The following is a 25,336-nucleotide window of genomic DNA, read 5'->3' as shown; positions in this document are numbered from 1 at the left end:
TTGAATGAGGGAGTCCACACTGAATTTGGTAGGAAGTTTAAATCTCACACATCACAAATACCTTAAATTTGATTTTCACATCAGTGTGACCTAATAAGATAGGAGTGAACTTCATACCAGTACAATGTGTTAAAAAAAATGCTTGATTTTTCTGTGTGAAAACTTTTTGTCTCATTTCAATATCTGACAAAATCTTATCCAGCATGTAGGTGACCTCTCTTGTGGCTGTCGTCTGCTCAAAGGAAATCTCTCATAAGGTCAAAGGTCAATGTTTCATATGTAAATATCAATATATTAATAAACAGGGGGGGGGGGGGGGGGGGGGGGGGGGATGAGGGGTGAGGGGGTTAGGGTATTTTTCCTTTGATGGTAATTTTGTTTTTTAAACTCTCTCTTTCCCATAGGCAAAAGTTAAATCACAACACATTATTTTCACATACAATGTATAGTTGACTATATATCTGCTCCTGAATAAAAGAATACTTACACAATTATCACACAAGGATATTCGATTCAGGTTTTCTAGGTAGAGCATTGACAGTTTTGATGCCAATTTTTTTTTTTTTTTAATCCAGAAACTTAATTGACAGTGCTGTAAACAATTAACCCAAAAATCTTCAAGTCATCAAATTTATGTAAAAAGAAGTTTAAGGTATCTCTAAAAAAATTATTTAAATTACTATGATCCATATTAGGAAATGAAGAATTTACAATCTACAAGGTCTAGACAACAATAGTTCAAGTACTAAACTGTAATAAAACCGTATTACTAGGCCAAAGTAGGAATAGTTTGTAAATATTTATATCAACATCTCAAACAAAGGATCATTTGTTTTTGCTCATCACTTTCTTCAAGGGCAAACAGGTAAAATACCTAAATAAAAATGGCAGAAGGTTTGTAGTAACTAAGATTATTTTTCGACAGTTTATTATTATCAAGGTCATGTATGTAAAGCAATATACAGTTTTAAGTAAGTTGAGTAAACTAAATCAAGCGGGACATCTGTGGGAAAAAAATTCAACTTACGAATATGTTATATAATGCCCACTTTTTAGCTATTTCCAGCAAGTTTGCAATCATTTACCTGAAGCAATTTGGAAACTGATGAGAAAAATTTTATTTAACAAGAACAGTCTACAGTTAATAACTTCCATATATTCAATTACCAATGACTTACATATCATAGCTTTCTAATATATCTTATAACTTCACAAGAATTTTCTTCTTCAAATTTCTAAAAAAAAAAACTTCTTTTCAATTTGTAGCTGTTTTGGCCATAACAAGCCTGCATAACTTCAGACATCTTGAAAGATATAGATCTCTTTATTTGACCTTGTATCTACATCCAACCTTGAAATTATGTATATACAAAGCAAGCGGAACACTTCAACATTTCTCAGACATTCACACAAAAGTTGTCATTCTGTCAACTGGAATTCATCTAACAGCATCAATGTGAGCGTGGTTTTTAGGGATGAAAAGATGACAAAAAAAAATCCATGCGTGAGTGTGTTGGCTGTGGGTGTCTATTTCCAGCCATGTTACACACCTTTAATTGTGTGAGTTACTCGTCCGATCCGTAGTCAACACTTTAAATTGACAGCAAGTCTGCGAATCCAAGAAAATACAATTTCAAAAATACTGGTCATATTGAGCATATGACATATGTAGAAATACCACAACTTCTAATGCAGTATGTCCCAGGAATCATCGATGCTTTTTAAACTGTGATGTTGCCATTTCTAATTCAGCGAGCATTATTACCGAGCGTTACAGACTTAGACGGATGAAAAATGTATACATCCCATAATTTTAGGTGATTCTGGCTTTAAATAACGAATGGCTTGGCCACAGGGGTCGTCACTAGGTTACCAGAGAGAAAGGTGGGTTTCCTTAGTTACCACACAGTTCAAATAAAACGCTTTAATCAGGTTTCGTTGGTACCTAGAGGAGACGACGACTGACAGCCATATCTGCGTGCTGATTACAACTTAGTTAATTACATTGCTTTTGTTTGACTCTGGCAAGTTCTCCCATAATGTTCAGCTTTATTTTTTAAACCTGACTTTCTAATAAAATAATCTAATGCTATATCATCATCTTGGCTTCAAATGTTTTAAATACCCAACATATATTTATAGAATAACCAAATGAAAGTATCCAATTCTGGACCCTAATCTGAGACCAGCTAAACTTATTTATTCATTTCAAAACTAATTCATTCAGTTTTTAGAAAAAGAAATTGCTTTAAGACATCAGTTTGTCAAGCAGAAGTCTACAAATATACTTTTCTTAGGTCTGAATATACGGGAGGTGGGAGATCGAACGTCCGTGTTAAAAGTTCGGTATGGTTCTGTGTTACCCAGCCGACGGATTCCACAAGGAATACAAGAGTCCGGCCGTGAAGTTGAGTAGTCAAAGGGTAAAGATGACCATTGTTAGGGTTAGGGTGAGCTTCTTCTTCCCGTGTAAATATAAATGAATATGTAGCGTTGTTAACCGGGATCTGTGGGCATTCATGATGTATCTATGTCCCAGATGTGTCTATACGGACACAATAATCCAGATTCTCCATGTGATGTTTGAATTCTGTTCAAGTGCTCATGAGATGGACACCAAGTATTTTCCTAGTTCTGAATGGAGGAACATTTCTTTCCGACATGCAAGATCAGAATTTATTTTCCGTATATTGTAGCATAGTACAGTTAGTGTAGACTATATGTAACACATATATACGAAACATCGTGATATAATTTTCCCGCTACCAGCTCTCACTATTATTGATGACGTCATTTTATTGTGTACTATGCATTACGACACTCATAACAACTTGTTGTTATTGTCACTAGGCAAGGCACCGCATTTTATACCTTATACCGGAATGTTTGTATTTTAATTTGTTCTGATGACGACACGCCAAAGTGTCGAAACTAGTCAACTACTTAATTAAAGCTGATCCACGCAGCACGACGTTGTTATGGTCATCTTTACCCTTTTCTTAGGTCTGATATTTTATAAATAAAAAGAGAGGGGCTGCAACAGCTCCGTAAGTTAAAGAGTCTCGGCCTATGTAATCTCAGGTTAAGATCCAAGGTGAATGGTTGGAGGCTCCTTATTCGTGTCAGTTCGTGTTTCTCAGGAAGCTGAGAAATGGACCAGTCTCACTGCTGACTTGGTTGTGTCCTACAGGGCAAGACACTTCACTCTAATTGATCTGGATGACACGCGACAGGCCTCCTGTATGTTTTCAGTGGAGGTCGCCATCAGCTACTACAAGGAGCCCCCATCTTCAAATGACCCTGGCTGTTCATGGGGCGATAAACCCAGCAAACAAACTAACAAAAACAAAATCTCTTCCACCATAATTTGAAAAGGATGGCAATAAGAGTAGCTTACAAATCTCATATTTGGTCATTAGGAAAATAACAATCAAATATTCAGATATAATCTACTTCTTCCTGCAAATCCATCTTCCTAATTTGATACAGAATTTTTGCCATGATCATTTGCTTCCATCTTCCTAATTTGATACACAATTTTTGCCATGATCATTTGCTAACTAAGTTTTCATTGGTCAAACAACAGTCATTTTCATTTGAGATGTAACAAAGCATTTGGTTGGTCACTGAAATGAAATGCAGCAGTATGACCTTGATATTTATCTGCAAATTTCTCTTTTGCATATGAAACCTTGATGGTTGATTATATCAATAACATTTAAATTTGAGTTTGAAATTTTTTTTTACTTTTAAGCTTTTACTTTTCAATTTATTTTTTCAAACATTTTAAATAAGTCTCAACCTACACTCCATTAAAATCCATCTAAATCTAAATTTTAACTTTGATCATGCAACCCAATTATGTTGTAACTACATCGCTTTAAGTTGAAACATTTCTGTGTGATAGAGTTGATGTCAAAATCAATCGAACACATAGTAGATTAATTTAATTGATTCTGATTATAATGAAGTGAGCACAAATAGCATGGTAAGTGTGATCATTTGCCTCGGAAGGCAGGAATCAATATCGTGACAGACAAGACATTTTTAAAGCACTACCAAGTAATTGGTATGAGGATCAAGTGACAGGCTAAACCTCTGGCCAATCAGGACTTAATTAAAACAAAGAGAAACGCAGTGGCGAGACAAAGTCTCCAAAACTCCGAGTATCCCAGAATACCCCTACAGGATATACACAACAACTCTCAAAAGGACAGTTCCACTCTGTGCAATTCATTGCCAAGCTTGTTTTACAGTTTTCGCTAAATAGACAAATTTCTTCCGAAGTTTAAGAAATATATTTACACAAAGAACCCTTGGATCTTAATTAATATACGACGATTTCAACAGACTTGCGGTAGCCAGTTAGTGAAGCCGACAACACTTAACAAATCAGGACAAATTAGTCTCACTGCTCCGACGGCCTGACATACATCTTGGGCCCATAGCTAGGAACAGACTGTCGCCACCACGTTTTTTTATAATTTAAGTTGATGGGTCTGCATAACGTATGTTTTTGTTGTTTTTAGTTGATTTTTTTGGTTTTTTTTAGCAGTTGTGGAGAGGGGTATGAGTTACTTGTGGTGGAGACAATGGGGAAGAATTTGTTCAATGTACTTGATATTCGCATTGTAATGTGTGGTGAGAAATCTGCTGTTAATGAGATTGTTTATGCCTGGTAGATGGGTCAGGATTTTTTTTTTTTTTTTTTTTCCATTCAACAATTCATCAATTCAATCATTGCCTAAGAGATTGAGTCATATTTGAAATTCAGTCATTTTTTTCAACATATGAATGCATCTTCTGAATAACAAATTCAATGTAAGAAAAATAATCATTTTTATAAATCAAAAAAACTTTTTCCTGATTCCTGATTATTTCCCCCCCCCCCCCCCCCAAACTTTTGTTCCCCTTTTTTTGTGTATTGGTGAACATATTAACCAATTAATGAGTTTTGATATTGGTTAATTAAACAAGAATATTTTGTAACAGCCTCACACCATGTTTTTGCCTCTTTGAGATATCTTACTTGTGTCTGTAGTTCAGACGTACTTGTACAGGACGATTGATATGGTCACTGTGCCAGTATAGGAGAGGAAATTAAATTAAATGAGATTAGAGAAAAACAAAGAGAAAGTAAGATAAAGTGATACTATACATTTCAAATCTCTTCAATTTGAATTGCTTTACTCTTGAATCTGAGCTTCAGTAGCTCAAAGTTTGTGCAGATGAAAAACATGAGCAGAAGTTATAGACATTTGGGTTGCCATGGTTACGAATGACTACAGATAAAAGGCTGTATTACAGATATATTAACTCTGTTCTTTTTCAATGAATGTTTTTGTGAAATCAGTTCTTAAACTTTGCATCTATCATAACTTTAAACATTTACTGTAGAGTAGACATTAATACTATGTAAAAACTTTTCTTTTTTTTTTTTTACACATTAGTGGTCGGGTACGCAGAGTGGTTACACTTGTCTTTCAGCTAGACGGCCAGGGTTCGATTCCCAATGGTCAGACATGAAAGGGTACAGGGTCACCTGACTAAGCACAGAGGTTTTCTCTGAGTACTCCAGTTTCCCCCCTACAGAAAGACCCTTCACTGGCTTCCATCCAGGCCGATATAGCTTGTTTCACAATTGTCTAACAAGAGTGATTGATAAATGTTAATTGTTATAGCTTGTTTCATAACTGTGGTAAAATAGATAAACTTTACATTTACATGTTTTCACACATGATGCTTATCATAGGTTTATTGATTTCCTACTTTTCCACTGAATGATAAACACACTGTTATCTAATGGTCATATGCACAGAACATTTTGAAGATAGATTGTCGTATGGTCATCTGAACATTTTGACTATACTATAGGTTATTGTATGGTCACATCTGAACATTTTGACTATAGGTTATTGTACTGTCATCTGAACATTGTGACAATAAATTATTGTACTGTCATCTGAACATTTTGACTATAGGTTATTGTATCGTCATCTGAACATTTTGACTATAGGTTATTGTACTGTCATCTGAACATTTTGACTATAGGTTATTGTACTGTCATCTGAACATTTTGACTATAGGTTATTGTACTGTCATCTGAACATTTTGACTATAGATTGTCGTATGGTCATCTGAACATTTTGACTATAGATTGTCGTATGGTCATCTGAACATTTTGACTATAGATTGTCGTATGGTCATCTGAACATTTTGACTATAGATTATCGTATGGTCATCTGAACATTTTGACTATAGATTGTCGTGTGGTCATCTGAACATTTTGACTATACTATAGATTGTCGTATGGTCATCTGAACATTTTGACTATAGATTGTCGTGTGGTCATCTGAACATTTTGACTATAGATTGTCGTGTGGTCATCTGAACATTTTGACTATAGATTGTCGTATGGTCATCTGAACATTTTGACTATAGATTATCGTATGGTCATCTGAACATTTTGACTATAGATTGTCGTGTGGTCATCTGAACATTTTGACTATACTATAGATTGTCGTATGGTCATCTGAACATTTTGACTATAGGTTATTGTACTGTCATCTGAACATTTTGACTATAGGTTATTGTACTGTCATCTGAACATTTTGACTATAGATTGTCGTATGTTCATCTGAACATTTTGACTATAGATTGTCGTATGGTCATCTGAACATTTTGACTATACTATAGATTGTCGTATGGTCATCTGAACATTTTGACTATAGATTGTCGTATGGTCATCTGAACATTTTGACTATAGATTGTCGTATGGTCATCTGAACATTTTGACTATAGGTTATTGTATGGTCATTTTTGTACTATTTTCCTCTGACAATTAAAGACCACACCCACTAATAAGACGCCCACATCTATTGGCTTATCATCTAGCGAAAACTATGTTTTATACTTTACTAATCAGAGTGTTTCCAGGTGTATGTACTGAAACCACTGCAATTTTTAATATTTGTATATATATAACCCAGGAAAGGGTCACAGCTTCTAGTAAGTTGTCAAACTTTATTGATTTCATTACCATGCAACATAAGCCTATCTTCTATTTTAATTCAAAGGTCATGTAGTTCTCCCTGGGCTTATTACAGAATAAATACGGTATTGAACATTTGAATGGAATCATTAAAGTTTGATAAGGTAAATATACAGACTACACAGCAAGTTCTGAATAATAGGTAATTTAGAGGGACATTCTGCAGCGTTTGACTACAAAAGGATTTTGTCATTCATCCATTAAAAAAACCCACATTTTTATATATATACAAGGCATCGCAAGTAATACAAATCCACTCCTGGCATGCAATGAATATCCAAGGAAATATCTTTCTTTATTGTAAGCCATGAAGCCAACTCACTCAGGCATTCTCATACTTGACCAATACATTATGAAGTTTGATCAAACACAATTCAGAAATGAACTGGCTTCAATTGATGGATAAAAAAGGTAATCTTTAAATAGTAACAGTTGCCTTGTCCTTGACATTAGCATCCTGAAAATGACCTTGTTCGAGGAATTCTTATATTCTTGTACTTGACCATTACATGAAGTTTGATCAAAATGAGTTTGAAAAAGAAGTCATTAGAGTGCTGACAAAGGTTTTCTATAAATAGTAACAGTGACCTTGTATTCTTATACTTGACCAGTATATGAAGTTTGATAAAAATTTGTTTAATAGTAAGTCGCTAGAGCACTGGCAATGATTTGCTATAAATAGTAACAGTGACCTTGTCCTTGAACTTGGCACCCTGAAACATGAACTTGTTTGAGGTATTCTCACACTTGACTTTAAGTTTCATCAAAATCCGTTCAAAATGACTATTGTATTAAGTTTGATCAAAAACTGTTCAAAAACAAGAGGCCCATGGGGCCTGCATCGCTCACCTGGTTGGATTAGGCCAAATGTCAAAATAATGTTCATATTCAATTTGTTTTATTTGTAAATCTCTAACAATGCTATATATGGTTTAGTGTGGTAATCCGAACTGCTTTAAAGATTAATGAAGTCCAGACTCTCTAAGGTCTGAAAGACCTCAAGAATTGCTTTTAGAACATGCATTCATCACAAGTATGACAAGTAGCGATTTAAAGGAATTACCTCTATTTCACATATTGGGCCCCGCCCTTTTGTTTCTGTTTCCCTTCGCCAAGGATGTTTCTGACCAAATTGGGTTCAAATCTCTTCATAAATTAATAACTAGTAGCGATTTAAAGGAATTACCTCTATTTCCCCTATTGGGCCCCGCCCTTTTGGCCCCTCAGGGGTCAGAGTCACCATTTATGCAAAATCTGTTCCCCTTCCACCAAGGATGTTTCTGACGAAATTGGGTTCAAATCCATTCATAACTTTATGCCTAGTAGCGATTTAAAGGAATTACCTCTATTTCCCCTATTGGGCCCCGCCCCTTTGGCCCCTCCGGGGTCAGAGCTACCATTTATGCAAAATCTGTTCCCCTTCCACCAAGGATGTTTCTGACCAAATTGAGTTCAAATCCATTCATAATTTTATGACTAGTAGCGATTTAAAGGAATTACCTTTATTTCCCATATTGGGCCCCGCCTTTTTGGCCCCTTTGGGGTCAGAGTCACCATTTATGCAAAATCTGTTCCCCTTCCCCCAAAGATGTTTCTCACCAAATTGGGTTCAAATCCATTCATAACTTTATGAAAAGTAGCGATTTAAAGGAATTACCTCTATTTCCCCTATTGGGCCCCGCCCCTTTGGCCCCTCTGGGGTCAGAGCTACCATTTATGCAAAATCTGTTCCCCTTCCCCCAAGGATGTTTCTGACCAACTTGGGTTCAAATCCATTCAAATCTTTATGACTAGTAGCGATTTAAAGGAATTACCTCTATTTCCCCTATTGGGCCCGGCCCTTTTGGCCCCTCCGGGGTCAGAGCTACCATTTATGCAAAATCTGTTTCCCTTCCCCCAAGGATGTTTCTGACCAAATTGGGTTCAAATCCATTCATAACTTCATGACTAGTAGCGATTTAAAGGAATTACCTCTATTTCACCTATTGGGCCCAGCCCCTTTGGCCCCTTTGGGGTCAGAGTCACCATTTATGCAAAATCTGTTCCCCTTCCCCCAAGGATGTTTCTGACCAAATTGGGTTCAAATCCATTCATAACTTAATAACTAGTAGCGATTTAAAGGAATTACCTCTATTTCCCCTATTGGGCCCCGCCCCTTTGGCCCCTTTGGGGTCAGAGTCACCATTAATGCAAAATCTGTTCTTCTTCCCCCAAGGATGTTTCTGACCAAATTGGGTTCAAATCCATTCATAATTTTATGACTAGTAGCGATTTAAAGGAATTACCTCTATTTCACCTATTGGCCCCGCCCCTTTGGCCCCTCCGGGGTCAGAGTCACCATTTATGCAAAATCTGTTTTTCCTCCCCCAAGGATGTTTCTTACCAAATTGGGTTTAAATCCCTTCATAACTTAATAACTAGTAGCGATTTAAAGGAATTACCTCTATTTCCCCTATTGGGCCCCGCCCCTTTGGCCCCTCGGGGGTCAGAGTCACCATTTATGCAAAATCTGTTCCCCTTCCCCCAGGGATGTTTCTGACCAAATTGGGTTCAAATCCATTCATAACTTTATGCCTAGTAGCGATTTAAAGGAATTACCTCTATTTCCCCTATTGGCCCCGCCCCTTTGGCCCCTCCGGGGTCAGAGCTACCATTTATGCAAAATCTGTTCCCCTTCCACCAAGGATGTTTCTGACCAAATTGGGTTCAAATCCATTCATACCTTTATGACTAGTAGCGATTTAAAGGAATTACCTCTATTTCCCCTATTGGGCCCCGCCCCTTTGGCCCCTCGGGGGTCAGAGTCACCATTTATGCAAAATCTGTTCCCCTTCTGCCAAGGATATTTCTGGCCAAATTTGGTCAAAATCCAATGAGAACTTTTTGACTAGTAGCGATTTGAAGTAAATGTTGACGGACGACGGACGGGCGGACGACGGACGACGGACGGACGACGGACGCTGCGCCATGACATAAGCTCACCGGACCTTCGGTCCAGGTGAGCTAATAAAGTCACAAAAGTGCTGACGAAAGGCGAGCATATGAATGTACATACGCATGTACATATCAACCAACACTATATCCCATCCCCTACTTCATCGTAGGTGGATAATTATATACAAATGTATTCCCTGAAATGTAAAAATACAAAGAGTTTATCAATATTTCAAGAGAATGACTGTAACACAGGATCTATCCAATGGAAGTTATCAAAACAACAAACTGTGTACTTAAACACACCGTGCCATGATTTTAGACATTTCTACACTAATTCATACTGGATTTTCCTATAAAAAATAAAACCGGTCGTTCAAGATTAGGTTTTCTGACAAAAAAAGCCCATACAAAGCTTACAGTGGAAATTAATCCTTGGTAGTGTGGAATCCCTTCCTGTCAGGGGAAGTAGACACGGGGCAGCACCTATAGGGCACTGCTCACAGAATCATATAGCTTATTGAAAATTTAATGAAATTGCAGGTAAATATCAAATATCCTGCCTCAGGTAGTAGTTTTCTATTACCGGCGATCCACTTCAGTTTCAGCCCAATATCCTGACATCTGTTACATAGGGTCTTACCATAGTATGAGTTTTCTGGGAATTTTCCCATCATGTTAGTTTTATTTCAGATATAAAAACAATTACGTTAGTAATTCATTAGTTTGCATTTTTTTGGTATTTTTATAGATACTCAATTCAGTTTTATATACTGCAATCATAGTTATTTGAGCAATACTGGAGTAGTAGTATTTTAAGTGATTTTGGAGCTTAAAACTTGCAGTACAAATCGCTGGGGTTTTTGTTATATACATCAGAAGCATGCTGATTTGAAAATGCAAGAATTTGTCAAACCTAGATCAGATTCTAATGTTTAAAATAGCTTGGCCGTATCTACAAACTGCAGGATGGTATGTCAGATTTGATTGGTATTTAAGATTTAGGAGTTTCTGAAGGCTTGATCAGATACTTGGGTTATAGTGCTAGGGATTCAGGGTTGAATTCAGGGGTTAATGATAACTGAGTTACGTAAAGGGTCTGTTGAGGCTTCAGCTAGACTTCAAAGCTTCTTAAGAACTTCTGCTATAATAACAAGACATCCCAAAAGATTTTACAGTATCTTCTAACAATTTGTCTCGTAATGAGCCCCAGCACGTCTATTGCAGTTTAGAAGTTTGCAGTTTTTCTTGTCGTCTTCCAATAAGTCTACTCACTACTTTGACAGATTATGTGTGAGCCCCTGGGCTTATTACGGGAAAAATTCTATTTATAGTAACATTGACAATATTTTTTGTACACAGGAAATTCCACTGTGAACTTTAAAAGTTGACAGTGCAAGTTGAAAAGCTTCGAGTTGAGAATTTTTTTGAAAAATACATAAAGTTTCATTTTTAAGAAATCACTCGGATGAGTGTACTTGTGTCATGAAGCCGAGCACAAACTAAAATGTCGGACTTCTTTACATACGATGACCAGAACATACTGTCCTTATACCAGATTATCTCAAAAACAATTTCTGAAAACAGAAACTTTGATACCTTTTTAAAATCTCAATTGGAAGCTTTTTAACTTGCCCTGTCAGCTTTAAGAGACAATTTGATATAAATGTTTATGTCTAAAACAAACCTGAGTCAAGGACCATTTTACAAATGGTAAAATGCTAACATATACTTGTCACAGGAGTACAATAAAATAAAATGTTAAAAGTTTTGTATTTCAGTTTTTATTTCAAAATGGTATGAACTTTAGTTTCAATGGTCTCTACCATTTTTTTTTTTTTTGCTTGTTTTACAAAACGATATCATAAATTCTCTTTTCATTTCTGTTGATTACACAATAAAGTAGAGTGTAGGGACATAAAGGGACATCAGAAAAAATGTCACAGCTCTACTGGTCCTTTTATCTTATGTTTATGGAACGAAAACAATACTATTGATTTGTTGTTACAGTTTTTTTCTATCATTTATCAAACTATTGTGCTACAAAGATTAAGTATAAGAGTTTACCTGTATCTAAGGAATCATTTTACTTAGAAGACACTGTCACACAGGTACTTATTCTAAATGACAAATTCCATTTAGAGAACGTTGATATTATGTGAGAATCGTGTGACAAAGTATGTATGTACAATGTAGTTGAATGGTAACAGCAATCATCAGTTAAATGGATGACAGGATCATTGATATCAAGTTTGGCTCTTTTGCATAAATCATGAAAAACACTTCTTCTAAGATATAGACACTTGTACATTTGACACATATCATCAAACACACTTCTTCTAAGACAAAGACACTTGTACATTTGACACATATCAAAAACATTCCTAAGACACTACCAATCAAAGACACTTTAATACATTTGACACATATCAAAAACATTCCTAAGACACTACCAATCAAAGACACTTTAATACATTTGACACATATCAAAAACATTCCTAAGACACTACCAATCAAAGACACTTTAATACATTTGACACATATCAAAAACATTCCTAAGACACTACCAATCAAAGACACTTCTTAGACATAGACACTTCCAATCAAAAGCACTTCTAATATACTTGACAATGTTCAATTAAGGCGCTCCTAAGACACTTACCATACAGTAACACATAAGGTCAAACACACATCTAAGACACTGCCTATCAAAGACACTTCTAATACACTAGACATGTATCATTAGACACTTCTGAGGCACTTGACATCTTCTATCAAAGACACTTTTAAGACACTTGAAATCAACCATCAAAGACACTCCTGAGGAACTAGACATCTACCATCAAAAGTCACTTGACATAAATCACCTTATAAAAGACACGTCTAGGACTCCTGACAGATACCAGTAAGGACCCTTCAAAGACACTTCAAAATTATCATGAAAACTATCATCACAGACACTTTAAAGACACTTGACCTCTACCATTAAGACACTTTTTAAACACTTGACAACTCCCATTGAAGACACTTTGAAGTCAGGGGCTGCAATAGCTCAGTCAGTTATAGAGCGCCAGCCCACATAACCTCAGGTGAAGATTGGTGTGACACTCCTTACACGTGTTGGCTTGTGTTTCTTGGGAAGCTGAGAAACGGGCAGGTCTGTGCTGTCTTGGTTGTGTCCTTTAGCAAGACTGTTACCATTATTGCTCCATTATGTTGTTCAGTGAGGTAGTCACCAACTACTACAGGGAGACTCTGCCTCGAAATGACCTGGTGGTTCAGGGGGCGATAAACCCAGCAAAAAAACAAACAAACTTCAAAGAAACTTGACACTTATAAAATGCACTTCTAGGATATCTGACACATATTATAAAATATGCATTCAGGAACAAAGATGTTTTCAGAGCACAAACAAACAACTAATAAAAAAATTACTTGTTATTGATGTTTTTAAAAAATGAAATATATCAACCGGAGAGTGCTTTGATATTTAGATCTTTGACACTTAATGATACCAAATGTCAGTAAAGACAATGGAAATCCTCCATTACTGACATGTGACCTTTGTCGACGGCCTATAACACACTGGTCACTTATGATCCTACCATCATACCTACATCAATAACTAACACTGACTCCTTTATTTAAACACGAACTATGGAAATAGCTCACATTCTGTCCTATCCCATGTGTAAAATATCTGTTATTTTAGAACAGAATATATGAGACAGTGAAATCTCATGTGCTACCACTGTGTTAGATTTTTCTGTCTTGTCTGAACTGTCTGGCACCTCATTGCAATATTTGGTGCAAAACGACATTATAGTCGAAATATCAAATGTCTTTCTGAAAAGGGAGGTAATTCAGTCAATTTTTTTTGCAAATATACACTTAAGAAATGAAATTTATTATGTGTAGGTATTTATATATCTCAGTCTGACTGGCATACACCTAGATCTTATTCTCAGGTTTTCTATCTAACAAGGTTTTCTTACATAATATCTGTCAAATTCTATTAGATTGTATATACTAATATAAACTATCACACACAGGACTAATTCCTGTATCACACACTGTCACACCAAGACTAATTACTGTATCACACACTGTCACACCAAGACTAATTACTGTATCACACACAGGACTAATTCCTGTATCACACACTGTCACACCAAGACTAATTCCTGTATCACACACTGTCACACCAAGACTAATTACTGTATCACACCAAGACTAATTACTGTATCACACCAAGACTAATTCCTGTATCACACGCTGTCACACCACGACTAATTACTGTATCACACCAAGACTAATTACTGTATCACACACTGTCACACCAAGACTAATTACTGTATCACACCAAGACTAATTACTGTATCACACCAAGACTAATTACTGTATCACACACTGTCACACCAAGACTAATTACTGTATCACACCAAGACTAATTACTGTATCACACACTGTCACACCAAGACTAATTACTGTATCACACCAAGACTAATTACTGTATCACACACTGTCACACCAAGACTAATTACTGTATCACACACTGTCACACCAAGACTAATTACTGTATCACACCAAGACTAATTACTGTATCACACACTGTCACACCAAGACTAATTACTGTATCACACACTGTCACACCAAGACTAATTACTGTATCACACACTGTCACACCAAGACTAATTACTGTATCACACACTGTCACACCAAGACTAATTACTGTATCACACCAAGACTAATTACTGTATCACACCAAGACTAATTACTGTATCACACACTGTCACACCAAGACTAATTACTGTATCACACACTGTCACACCAAGACTAATTACTGTATCACACACTGTCACACCAAGACTAATTACTGTATCACACCAAGACTAATTACTGTATCACACCAAGACTAATTACTGTATCACACCAAGACTAATTACTGTATCACACCAAGACTAATTACTGTATCACACACTGTCACACCAAGACTAATTACTGTATCACACCAAGACTGTTCAACACACCAAGACTAATTACTGTATCACCAAGCTACTGTATCACAGAACTAATTACTGTATCACACACTGTCACCCAAGACTAATTACTGTATACACCACGACTAATTACTGTATCACACACTATCACACCAAGACTAATTACTGTATCACACACTGTCACACCAAGACTAATTACTGTATCACACACTGTCACACCAAGACTAATTACTGTATCACACCAAGACTAATTACTGTATCACCACCCAAGACTAATTACTGTATCACACGTCAAACTATTACTGTTCACAAGACTAATACTGATCACACCAAGACTAATTACTGTATCACACACGTCACACCACCAAGACAAATTACTGTATCACACACCTGTCACACCAAAGACTAATTACTGTATCCACACCCAAGACTAATTTACTGTATCACACCACTGTCACACCAAGACTAATTACTGTATCCACACTGTCACACAAAGACTAATTACTGTATCACACCAAGACTAATTACTGTATCACACACTGTCACACCAAGACTAATTACTGTATCACACCAAGACTAATTACTGTATCACACCAAGACTAATTACTGTATCACACACTGTCACACCAGACTAATTACTGTATCAACACACTGTCACACCAGACTAATTAACTGTATCACACCAAGACTAATTACTGTATCACACACTGTCACAACCAAGGACTAATTACTGTATCACACACTGTCACACCAAGAATAATTACTGTATCACACACTGTCACACCAAGACTAATTACTGTATCACACCAAGACTAATTACTGTATCACACCAAGACTAATTACTGTATCACACCAAGACTAATTACTGTATCACACCAAGACTAATTACTGTATCACACCAAGACTAATTACTGTATCACACCAAGACTAATTACTGTATCACACACTGTCACACAAAGAATAATTACTGTATCACACCAAGACTAATTACTGTATCACACCAAGACTAATTACTGTATCACACACTGTCACACAAAGACTAATTACTGTATCACACCAAGACTAATTACTGTATCACACCAAGACTAATTACTGTATCACACACTGTCACACCAAGACTAATTACTGTATCACACACTGTCACACCAAGACTAATTACTGATCACACACTGTCACACCAAGACTATATTACTGTATCACACACTGTCACACCAAGACTAATTACTGTATCAAACACTGTCACACCAAGACTAATTACTGTATCACACACTGTCACACCAAGACTAATTACTGTATCACACACTGTCACACCAAGACTAATTACTGTATCAAACACTGTCACACCAAGACTAATTACTGTATCACACACTGTCACACCAAGACTAATTACTGTATCACACACTGTCACACCAAGACTAATTACTGTATCACACACTGTCACACCAAGACTAATTACTGTATCACACCAAGACTAATTACTGTATCACACACTGTCACACCAAGACTAATTACTGTATCACACCAAGACTAATTACTGTATCACACACTGTCACACCAAGACTAATTACTGTATCACACACTGTCACACCAAGACTAAGTACTGTATCACACATTGTCACACCAAGACTAATTACTGTATCACACACTGTCACACACAAGGACTAATTACTGTATCACACACTGTCACACCAAGACTAATTACTGTATCACACCAAGACTAATTACTGTATCACACCAAGACTAATTACTGTATCACACACTATCACACCAAGACTAATTACTGTATCACACACTGTCACACCAAGACTAATTACTGTATCAAACACTGTCACACCAAGACTAATTACTGTATCACACACTGTCACACCAAGACTAATTACTGTATCACACACTGTCACACCAAGACTAATTACTGTATCAAACACTGTCACACCAAGACTAATTACTGTATCACACACTGTCACACCAAGACTAATTACTGTATCACACCTGTCACACCAGACTAATTACTGTATCACACCAAGACTAATTACTGTATCACACACTGTCACACCAAGACTAATTACTGTATCACACCAAGACTAATTACTGTATCACACACTGTCACACCAAGACTAATTACTGTATCACACCAAGACTAATTACTGTATCACACTGTCACACCAAGACTAATTACTGTATCACACACTGTCACACCAAGACTAATTACTGTATCATACAAGATGTCACTTTTTAATTGGTGGTTATGGAAGATTTTAAAACATTTTTTATCCCTCACACAAACCTGATGAATCCTTAATATTAGTATAATAATATGACCACAATACAACAAGTCTGTATGATGGCTACACCGACAATTGATTATGGTTGTCTGTTGTAATGAGTGGGTGTTGTATGTAACTATCAGCTGATCATTATTTACACTGAAGACACAATAGAAGGCATCAGATAATCAACTTCAACAGACGTGTCATTTATTTCATACATTTAGCAAATTGCAACACTTTTTTTAAAATATGATGGTCTTTTGGTCTCAAACTCCCATTGTTTGAACAATAGGCAGAGTTATATCTGAATAACAACAATCATGTCTCATTTTCAAATGACGATGTTTTTTCTCAGGTGTGCACGATAACACGTACATGTCAGTACACACTCATCAGCCTGCTAGCCCAGCTGGTAAATAAAGACTGATCATCTTTAAATAGCTGGTGGCTTCTCGGCTGTTCAAGCTGTTCAAAAGAACAGCATTAAGTATACGCTTGGCTGGAGCTAATACATACATATTGTGAGTGGGGCTAGCAATAACCAACACAACTAAGTTATTACACGTTTTGCGGTCCAGTGAGTTCAGGCAATGGTACCATGGTTTCAGCTCCTCTCTGCTTCCGGGGCAAGACTAGGTCTCAAGGATGCAGCTCTTTGATATGTCTATATGTGTTAACAAAGCAGTATTATCAGGCTGTGGGGCAAACCCAGTCCAGGCACTCCCGCACAAAACAAATGGAGAGATATCACCAAGGACAAAGGCATATGATATTGTATGTAAATAGAGTTAACAACTTAACAATGCCTATAGTCGTGTTACTGTACTAACCTTGTGATGAGGCGGGTCCATTCAGTCTCCGCGTCGTATAGATGGAGCTGTTTAACAATGTCACAAACAGCCAGGTATCGGCCTGAAGGGGAGACGCATGTAGCCAAGACATGCTCCTCATTTTTGGAAGGCGCTTTCTTCTCGATTGCATCTTCGTCCCTGTGACAAAGAATGAGACAATAATCCTATGTCAGTACTGGTAAGATAGCAGACCAATGCCCTACATTATAGTCGGCAGGGTAGTGTAGGAAAACAGCAGAGAATCCATCAATAACACCGACTGAATCTCAACTAGCTTCTAGCCACCAGAACAGCACAGAAACATCATTTCACAGACCATCTACTTGTAAAGTCAATAATTTCACCACAAAAATATTGATGTCTTTTCTGCTTGTATTCTTCAGGGATTATACAATACTATAGATCTATCAAGGTTACGATCGGTCTCCTTAGTACAGATCTATAACTCCCCCCCCCCCCCCCCCTCCCCCTTCAACCCACAACATACAATACAATATTATAGATCTATCAAGGTTACGATCGGTCTCCTTAGTACAGATCTATAACTCCCCCCCCCCCCCCCCCCCCTCCCCCTTCAACCCACAACATACAATACAATATTATAGATATATCAAGGTTACAATCGCTCTTCTTAGAACAGATCTATAACTCCCCCCCCCCCCCCCCCCACCGCCCCCTCCCCTTCCCTCAACCATCACAAAATACAACACAATATCATAGATCTAAAGAGGTTACGATTGCTCAAGGGAAGTAAATTTATTCCACAGATACCAGTTTTCTGATGAAAGACACGTGTCCTTCAGATCCAAAAAACATGGTATATAATTTTATTGCATGCATGGATACTAATACAGTTGAATCGTCCAAACGACCATCTGTATTAAGTGACTCTCTGTTCTAAGCGACCATTTCAATTCCTTCCGAGCGTTTTAGCTATACATGTATATCTTAACTCTATTAAGCGACCCTCTGTTTACGCGACCAGCTGCCGTAATTTTTTATTACAGTGATAACAGTAACTCTCCAAGAAGTGACCAGAAGTCCCCAAAACGCCTTCCATTAATATTTCACCTTGATAACACCCAAGCAGTTTTACTTTTCGTGAAAAAGGACGGGAGAGGAGGCGAAGAGACAGTCTATAATAATAATATATATAATATATATTATATACGATATAATAATATAACAATTAAGGAATGCATAAACAGTCAACTTACTGTTTAATTGTAATTTGTTATCTTTTTTGAGAAATTAAAACACATTTGCTAGTGAAAAAATCAACATTTATAAAGTAGGAACTAATAATCGGGGCGGATGTCGGACCAAGATTTCAGGAATATATTTCTAATGTCAAGTCTATGTGTTTTGCTATGCTAAAAGAATTACAAGAAATATATATAATGATAAAAAATTAGTATAATAATAAAAAATGAATAATAATTTTTTTTTGTTTTTTTTGTTTTCTTCAAATGGATGGTTTATTTTTCATATGTATCATCAATCATTTTTGCTTTATAAAGTGAATAAAAAGGTTATGAACATTTATTAAATCTAAGATTACAATCTCTATTAAGAGACCACTCTCCATTAAGAGACCGTTTTTCAACTTCCCTTGAGTTGTCGCTCAATACAGATTCGACTGCATTCTATTTATAGCAACTGTAAACTTGACCTTCGGCCTTCAGATATGATCAGCATGGGAACTTCATGATATTAGGCATGGCTACCAATTTGCTATATATATATACCAACATTGACCATGACCTTTTGACCTTCAGATCTAAAAAGCATGGAAATAAAGTTGATTAACGCTAAAGTTTAAAACCATGTAGCCAGTTTGAAATATTAGCGATAATCAACTTTGATGATCTTTTATGTTCACAAGTATATTGAATAGATGTGTTGAACATTAACAATTAAAATTTTCAATTTAAAGACATTACAAGGTATTCCATTAAACAAAAAATCCATAATGTTCAATCTCAAGAATTCAGGCAAGATCTCTGCATAAACATCAATACATTTATCTTTAAGTTAAAACAAAAACTGATACAACTTAGATATCATTTTAGTTCAATATTTATAACCGTAAATTTTACAGCACATTCCCTGAAACCCATTCCCAAGTGATTTGATAGTGCAGTGTTAGAAGTAATATTTAGAGACATCAGAGCTTCAGTCCTTGTACCCTGAGGTACAATTATACAACATCACATGATTTTTAGTTTTCCTGTGCAGAGACAGTGATAGCTCAGTTGGTTAGAGTGTCAGCCTAATGTGAAAAACCGAGGTGGGTGGTTCGACACTCCCTACTTGCAGCAGCTTGTGTTTCTCGGAAAGCTGAGATACAGACATGGTCTGTGCTGTCATGGTTGTGTCCTTGGGCAAGACACTATACCCTAATTGCTCTGAATGGGATTCTTGTATGTTGTTCTGTGAGGTAGCTACCAGCTACTACAAGGAGAAACCGCCTCAAAATGATCCTGGCTGTTCACAGGTAATAAACCCAATAAACAAATAAATTTCCTGTGGCTACGATTATTTCTTAGATTCAGTGATTCGGGACAGAACACCTCTTCAGATTTCATTATGAAATGAAAAAAAACATATCAGAATTTGTTTGAAAGATGGTCTAGATGCATGCATGCAGTTTAAGTAAACACACATGTGGCAGCATGTTGTGCTAAGCTGTTGCTGAGAGTTTGTTCAAGTCAAATATAAAGAATGGTATGAGTGACATCTTTGTAACAGATGCACACGGCGAAGATGGTGTTAACCCTCGAAGGCTTGAGCAGCGTCACGTTCGGCTGTCTGATTCTGACAGTGATGAAGAGCTTTACATAACAAACAATATCCATGTCTTGATATGAATATATCACAATTCATCACTATATGTGCCAGGTTTCTAGGCATATGGTTCAAAAAAAAAAAAAATTTCATACAAAAAAAAATTATGATTATATGATATATATTGGTTGGCAGATTCTTAAACTTTTGAAGGTAAACTTTATTTTTAAAAAGTTTTTCAGAAATATTCAGAATATTTTAAATATTCATCCATATGTGTTTGATCAATAATTTTTTTTTTAATTCATTTGGAAAATTTATATGATAGAAAAAAATCCTTAAATAATATAATCGAATGAAATATAAAAAATCCTTAAATAATATAATCTTATGAAAACTGCTTTGGTTCTTACATTGAGAATCTAAAAGATGTCAAAATTATATTATAAAAGTCAAGATCAAGTACAATTTTACACAAATAATAGTAAAATAATTTAATTAAATCATTGCTAGAATGTAAAATTTTCTGATCAATCTTGAAGGTATGTATAAAACATATTCTCTAAAGTAACTAAACAGTAAACCAGACATCTTGAGATGTTCCGCAACAACAGTCCAGAATGAGTATAGACATGAGCCCCAGATAGAAGACAAAATGGTATTACCGGACCCCGGACTAAGCTAAAACATTATTTGATAATTCTTATTGGCAGATATTAAAACCACGAACTTTGAACTCTGAATATCATGGTAAGGTATGTAATCTGTATACACATGAATTTTGTCCCAGACAATCTGGGCTAGCTGGCGATCGGCCGATAGGGGGGAACCAGCAGTGGAGTGGTGGCCATTTTGAGTTTATAAGTCCCTGTGACATTGAGGAATTGATTTTATGTCTTGGGAGATTTGCTCTGTCTTTACAACAAGACCCGGAGAAGGGCTGATCAGTGGAATGTCAGGAGCGGGGTTCCAGCCTGCGATTCATCACGGCCACCAGGTGTCACTGGCGGTTGGCAGGTCACATGGAAACCGACAAGGGACTTTCACCCGCCAACTTCATCATCAAATTAATTTAGTTTTGACATCAGCTATCCTTCCTTTCCACCCTTGCTCTTATTTCTGCTCCATCTAAGTATGATCCCCTCGCATATGATATTCCATCGCCTAAGATATGAGAACTCCATAGAGAAACACCTCGTCCCTAATTACTTTACATGATTGGTTACCAGACTTTCATAATTTAATACACAAACGAGGTTGAATATTTTAAGGAAATATTTTTCAATAAGGAATAAGTCTGAAAATACCTTGAACAATTAAGGTTCCGTATTAACACTGTTGAAATATCATTTCTAAGTCTGAAATAACTTGAACAATTAAGGTTCCATATTAACACTGTTGAAATATCATTTCTAAGTCTGAAATAACTTGAACAATTAAGGTTCCGTATTAACACTGTTGAAATATCATTTCTAAGTATGAAATAACTTGAACAATTAAGGTTCCATATTAACACTGTTGAAATATCATTTCTAAGTCTGAAAATACCTTGAACAATTAAGGTTCCGTATTAACACTGTTGAAATATCATTGAACAATTAAGGTTCCGTATTAACACTGTTGAAATATCATTTCTAAGTCTGAAATAACTTGAACAATTAAGGTTCCGTATTAACACTGTTGAAATATCATTTCTAAGTCTGAAATAACTTGAACAATTAAGGTTCCGTAGTAACACTGTTGAAATATCATTTCTAAGTCTGAAATACCTTGAACAATTAAGGTTCCGTATTAATAATTGTATCTGTAATAACTTTCAGTTGTTGATTGAAGAAAATTTATCTTTGACATGAAACTATCCTTCAGTAATGTCAACAACAGTGTTTTATTTTTATTTTCTCTCAAAATGAAAGTCATATAGTATACAAACTTTTTTAGATGCACACAAATTTAAGTATATCATCAAAGTTAAAAAGATTGGTATAACAATGAAATGAGGCACCTGCCATAGCAAAATATATAAACGCCTAAAATATGTTCACTTACAGTAGTCTTAGCAAATATCATAGTCCAAATGTTTTTCTTACTAGACAGACAGGTTTCAGAAGATTTACTAGACAGACAGGTTTCAGAGGATTTACTAGGCAGATAGGCTTTCAGATGATGAGATTTACAAACAAATACACATTGCTGGGTCATGGGAAAATTAATTCTCTATGATAGATTTATCAATATAAAAAAAAATGACAGAAATCACGATCACACAGGAATTCTTGTTTTGACGGGTGATCATGACTTCTGTCATTTTTTTTTTAATATTGTTTAAGAAATATATGTCCCTTATTGTTCCCAGCTACTATCAGTAATATATATCAAGTTATGATGTTATCAAACAAGAGGCCCATGGGCCTTAAGTTAACGGTCACCTGTGAGTTTTGAAGTATTTAAGTTAATTTAATTGACCCTTTTTGGCCCTGCCCATCAGACCTGTGGGGTCAGTCATGGCCAACATGTGCATACCATCAAATTGTCATCCCATGCTGATGATGTTAACCAAGTTAGAATGAATTCCAATCGAAATCAAACAAATTATAGTCAAAAATGTGATTTCTCTATATGAACTATTGTAAAGTTTACCGCTTCCCCAGGGGCAAACATGAGACCCCAGGGTCATGAAATCCACAATTTTGGTAAAGAACCTTAAGACCCTTCCATCTATGAAGGGTGCTTGATTCCACCATATCTGGGAGTAGAGAAGAAGTTTTAGTCAATTTGACCCTTTTTAGCCCCATCCCTCAGGCCCCTTGGGGGTGGGGACCATATTATTCACAATTTTATTTGACCTTAAGCCATGGAAGCTTCCTGCCAAATTTGATAGAATTCAGTTCAGCACTTTTGGAGAAGAAGTTGAAAATTTAAATTGTTTAAGACGGACGCACGACACACGACGCAGGACAAAAGGCCATTGCAATAGGTCAACTGAGACTTTGTCTCAAGTGACCTAATTATAGCCCATTGTCATTGTCCTTAAACATCCTTGATAATCTTATCAAAGTATAGCACATTGTCATCATCCTTAAACATCTGTAGTAATGTTATCAAAGTATAGCATCGTCCTTAAACATTCATTAAGTGAATGGTGAACCATTATAAAACTTTAATGCGACGATTTTAATCAATAATGATCACATAATCCAGTTAAACCCTGACATTGGTCTCCACTAATCCAGTTAAACCCCTTAAATTGGTCTCCACTAATCCAGTTAAAACCTGACACTTCGTTGTCTCCACTAATCCAATTAAACCCTAACATTGGTCTCCACTAATCCAGCTAACTCCCTTAAGCTTGTCTGCTCAAATCCTATCAAAATGACAAGATGCAATAGAATTTAAAGTTGATGGAATGTATATCACTATAAATACAAACATCAGGATAAAGAGGCAATTCCCTCAGCAATGAATTAAACTTGGAATGAAGACACAAATAGTTTATATCAAGATTTAAGACAGTAACATAAGGGACCAGATAATCTTGGGACTAAGACACAACTACAGAATCGTAACATTAGGGACCAGATAATCTTGGGACTAAGACACAAGTACGGAATGGTAACATTAGGGACCAGTTAATCTTGGGACTAAGACACAAGTACGGAATCGTAACATTAGGGACCAAATAATCTTGGAACTAAGACACAACTACAGAATCGTAACATTAGGGACCAAATAATCTTGGGACTAAGACACAAGTACGAATCATAGCATTAGGTACCAGATAATCTTGGGACTAAGACACAACTACAGAATCGTAGCATTAGGGACCAGTTAATCTTGGGACTAAGACACAAGTATGGAATCTTAGAATTAGGGACCAAATAATCTTGGGACTAAGACACAAGTACGAATCGTAACATTAGGGACCAAATAATCTTGGGACTAAGACACAAGTATGGAATGGTAACATTAGGGACCAGATAATCTTGGGACTAAGACACAACTACAGAATCGTAACATTAGGGACCAGTTAATCTTGGGACTAAGACACAACTACAGAATCGTAACATTAGGGACCAGTTAATCTTGGGACTAAGACACAAGTACGGAATCCTAACATAAGATAATAACCTAATCTTGGAATTGAGAAACAAAACATAGAAAACCTTGGACTACTACTTTGAAAATGAAGTCTTATATGGATCTCAAACTATATATAAAAAATGTCTTATTATGAGAAAATGACAATAAACATGTTAATCTAAGTACAGTCGGTATGTCACATTTGTACCTTACACATAACAATGGAATTTTCACCTAAAAACACATTAAATATTAATCCGCCTATAAAGAGTTTTCTTTAACTCCAGACGTTTTTTTCTCTTCACAACATGGTGCAATTCTTTTCTACCCATATTAATCCTCCTACCTTCAAATGAATAACAACTATGC

General features: G+C 36.1%; 1 protein-coding gene across 1 annotated transcript in view; it reads right to left on the bottom strand.

The window, feature by feature from the left end:
* Positions 1-25,336, bottom strand: part of LOC117336009 (tRNA (guanine-N(7)-)-methyltransferase non-catalytic subunit wdr4-like) — a 151,600-nt gene that overhangs the window by 102,779 nt on the left and 23,485 nt on the right. The window contains exon 3 of the mRNA XM_033896330.1: positions 18,083-18,241. Coding sequence (XP_033752221.1) covers positions 18,083-18,241 — 159 coding nt within the window. The remainder of the gene's footprint in view (positions 1-18,082; positions 18,242-25,336) is intronic.

The sequence above is a fragment of the Pecten maximus genome, chromosome 10 (genome assembly GCF_902652985.1).
Source record: "Pecten maximus chromosome 10, xPecMax1.1, whole genome shotgun sequence".
In the NCBI taxonomy this organism is placed as follows: domain Eukaryota; kingdom Metazoa; phylum Mollusca; class Bivalvia; order Pectinida; family Pectinidae; genus Pecten; species Pecten maximus.
Note: the sequence above shows the minus strand (reverse complement) of the source record. Positions and strands in the feature narration are given on the sequence as shown.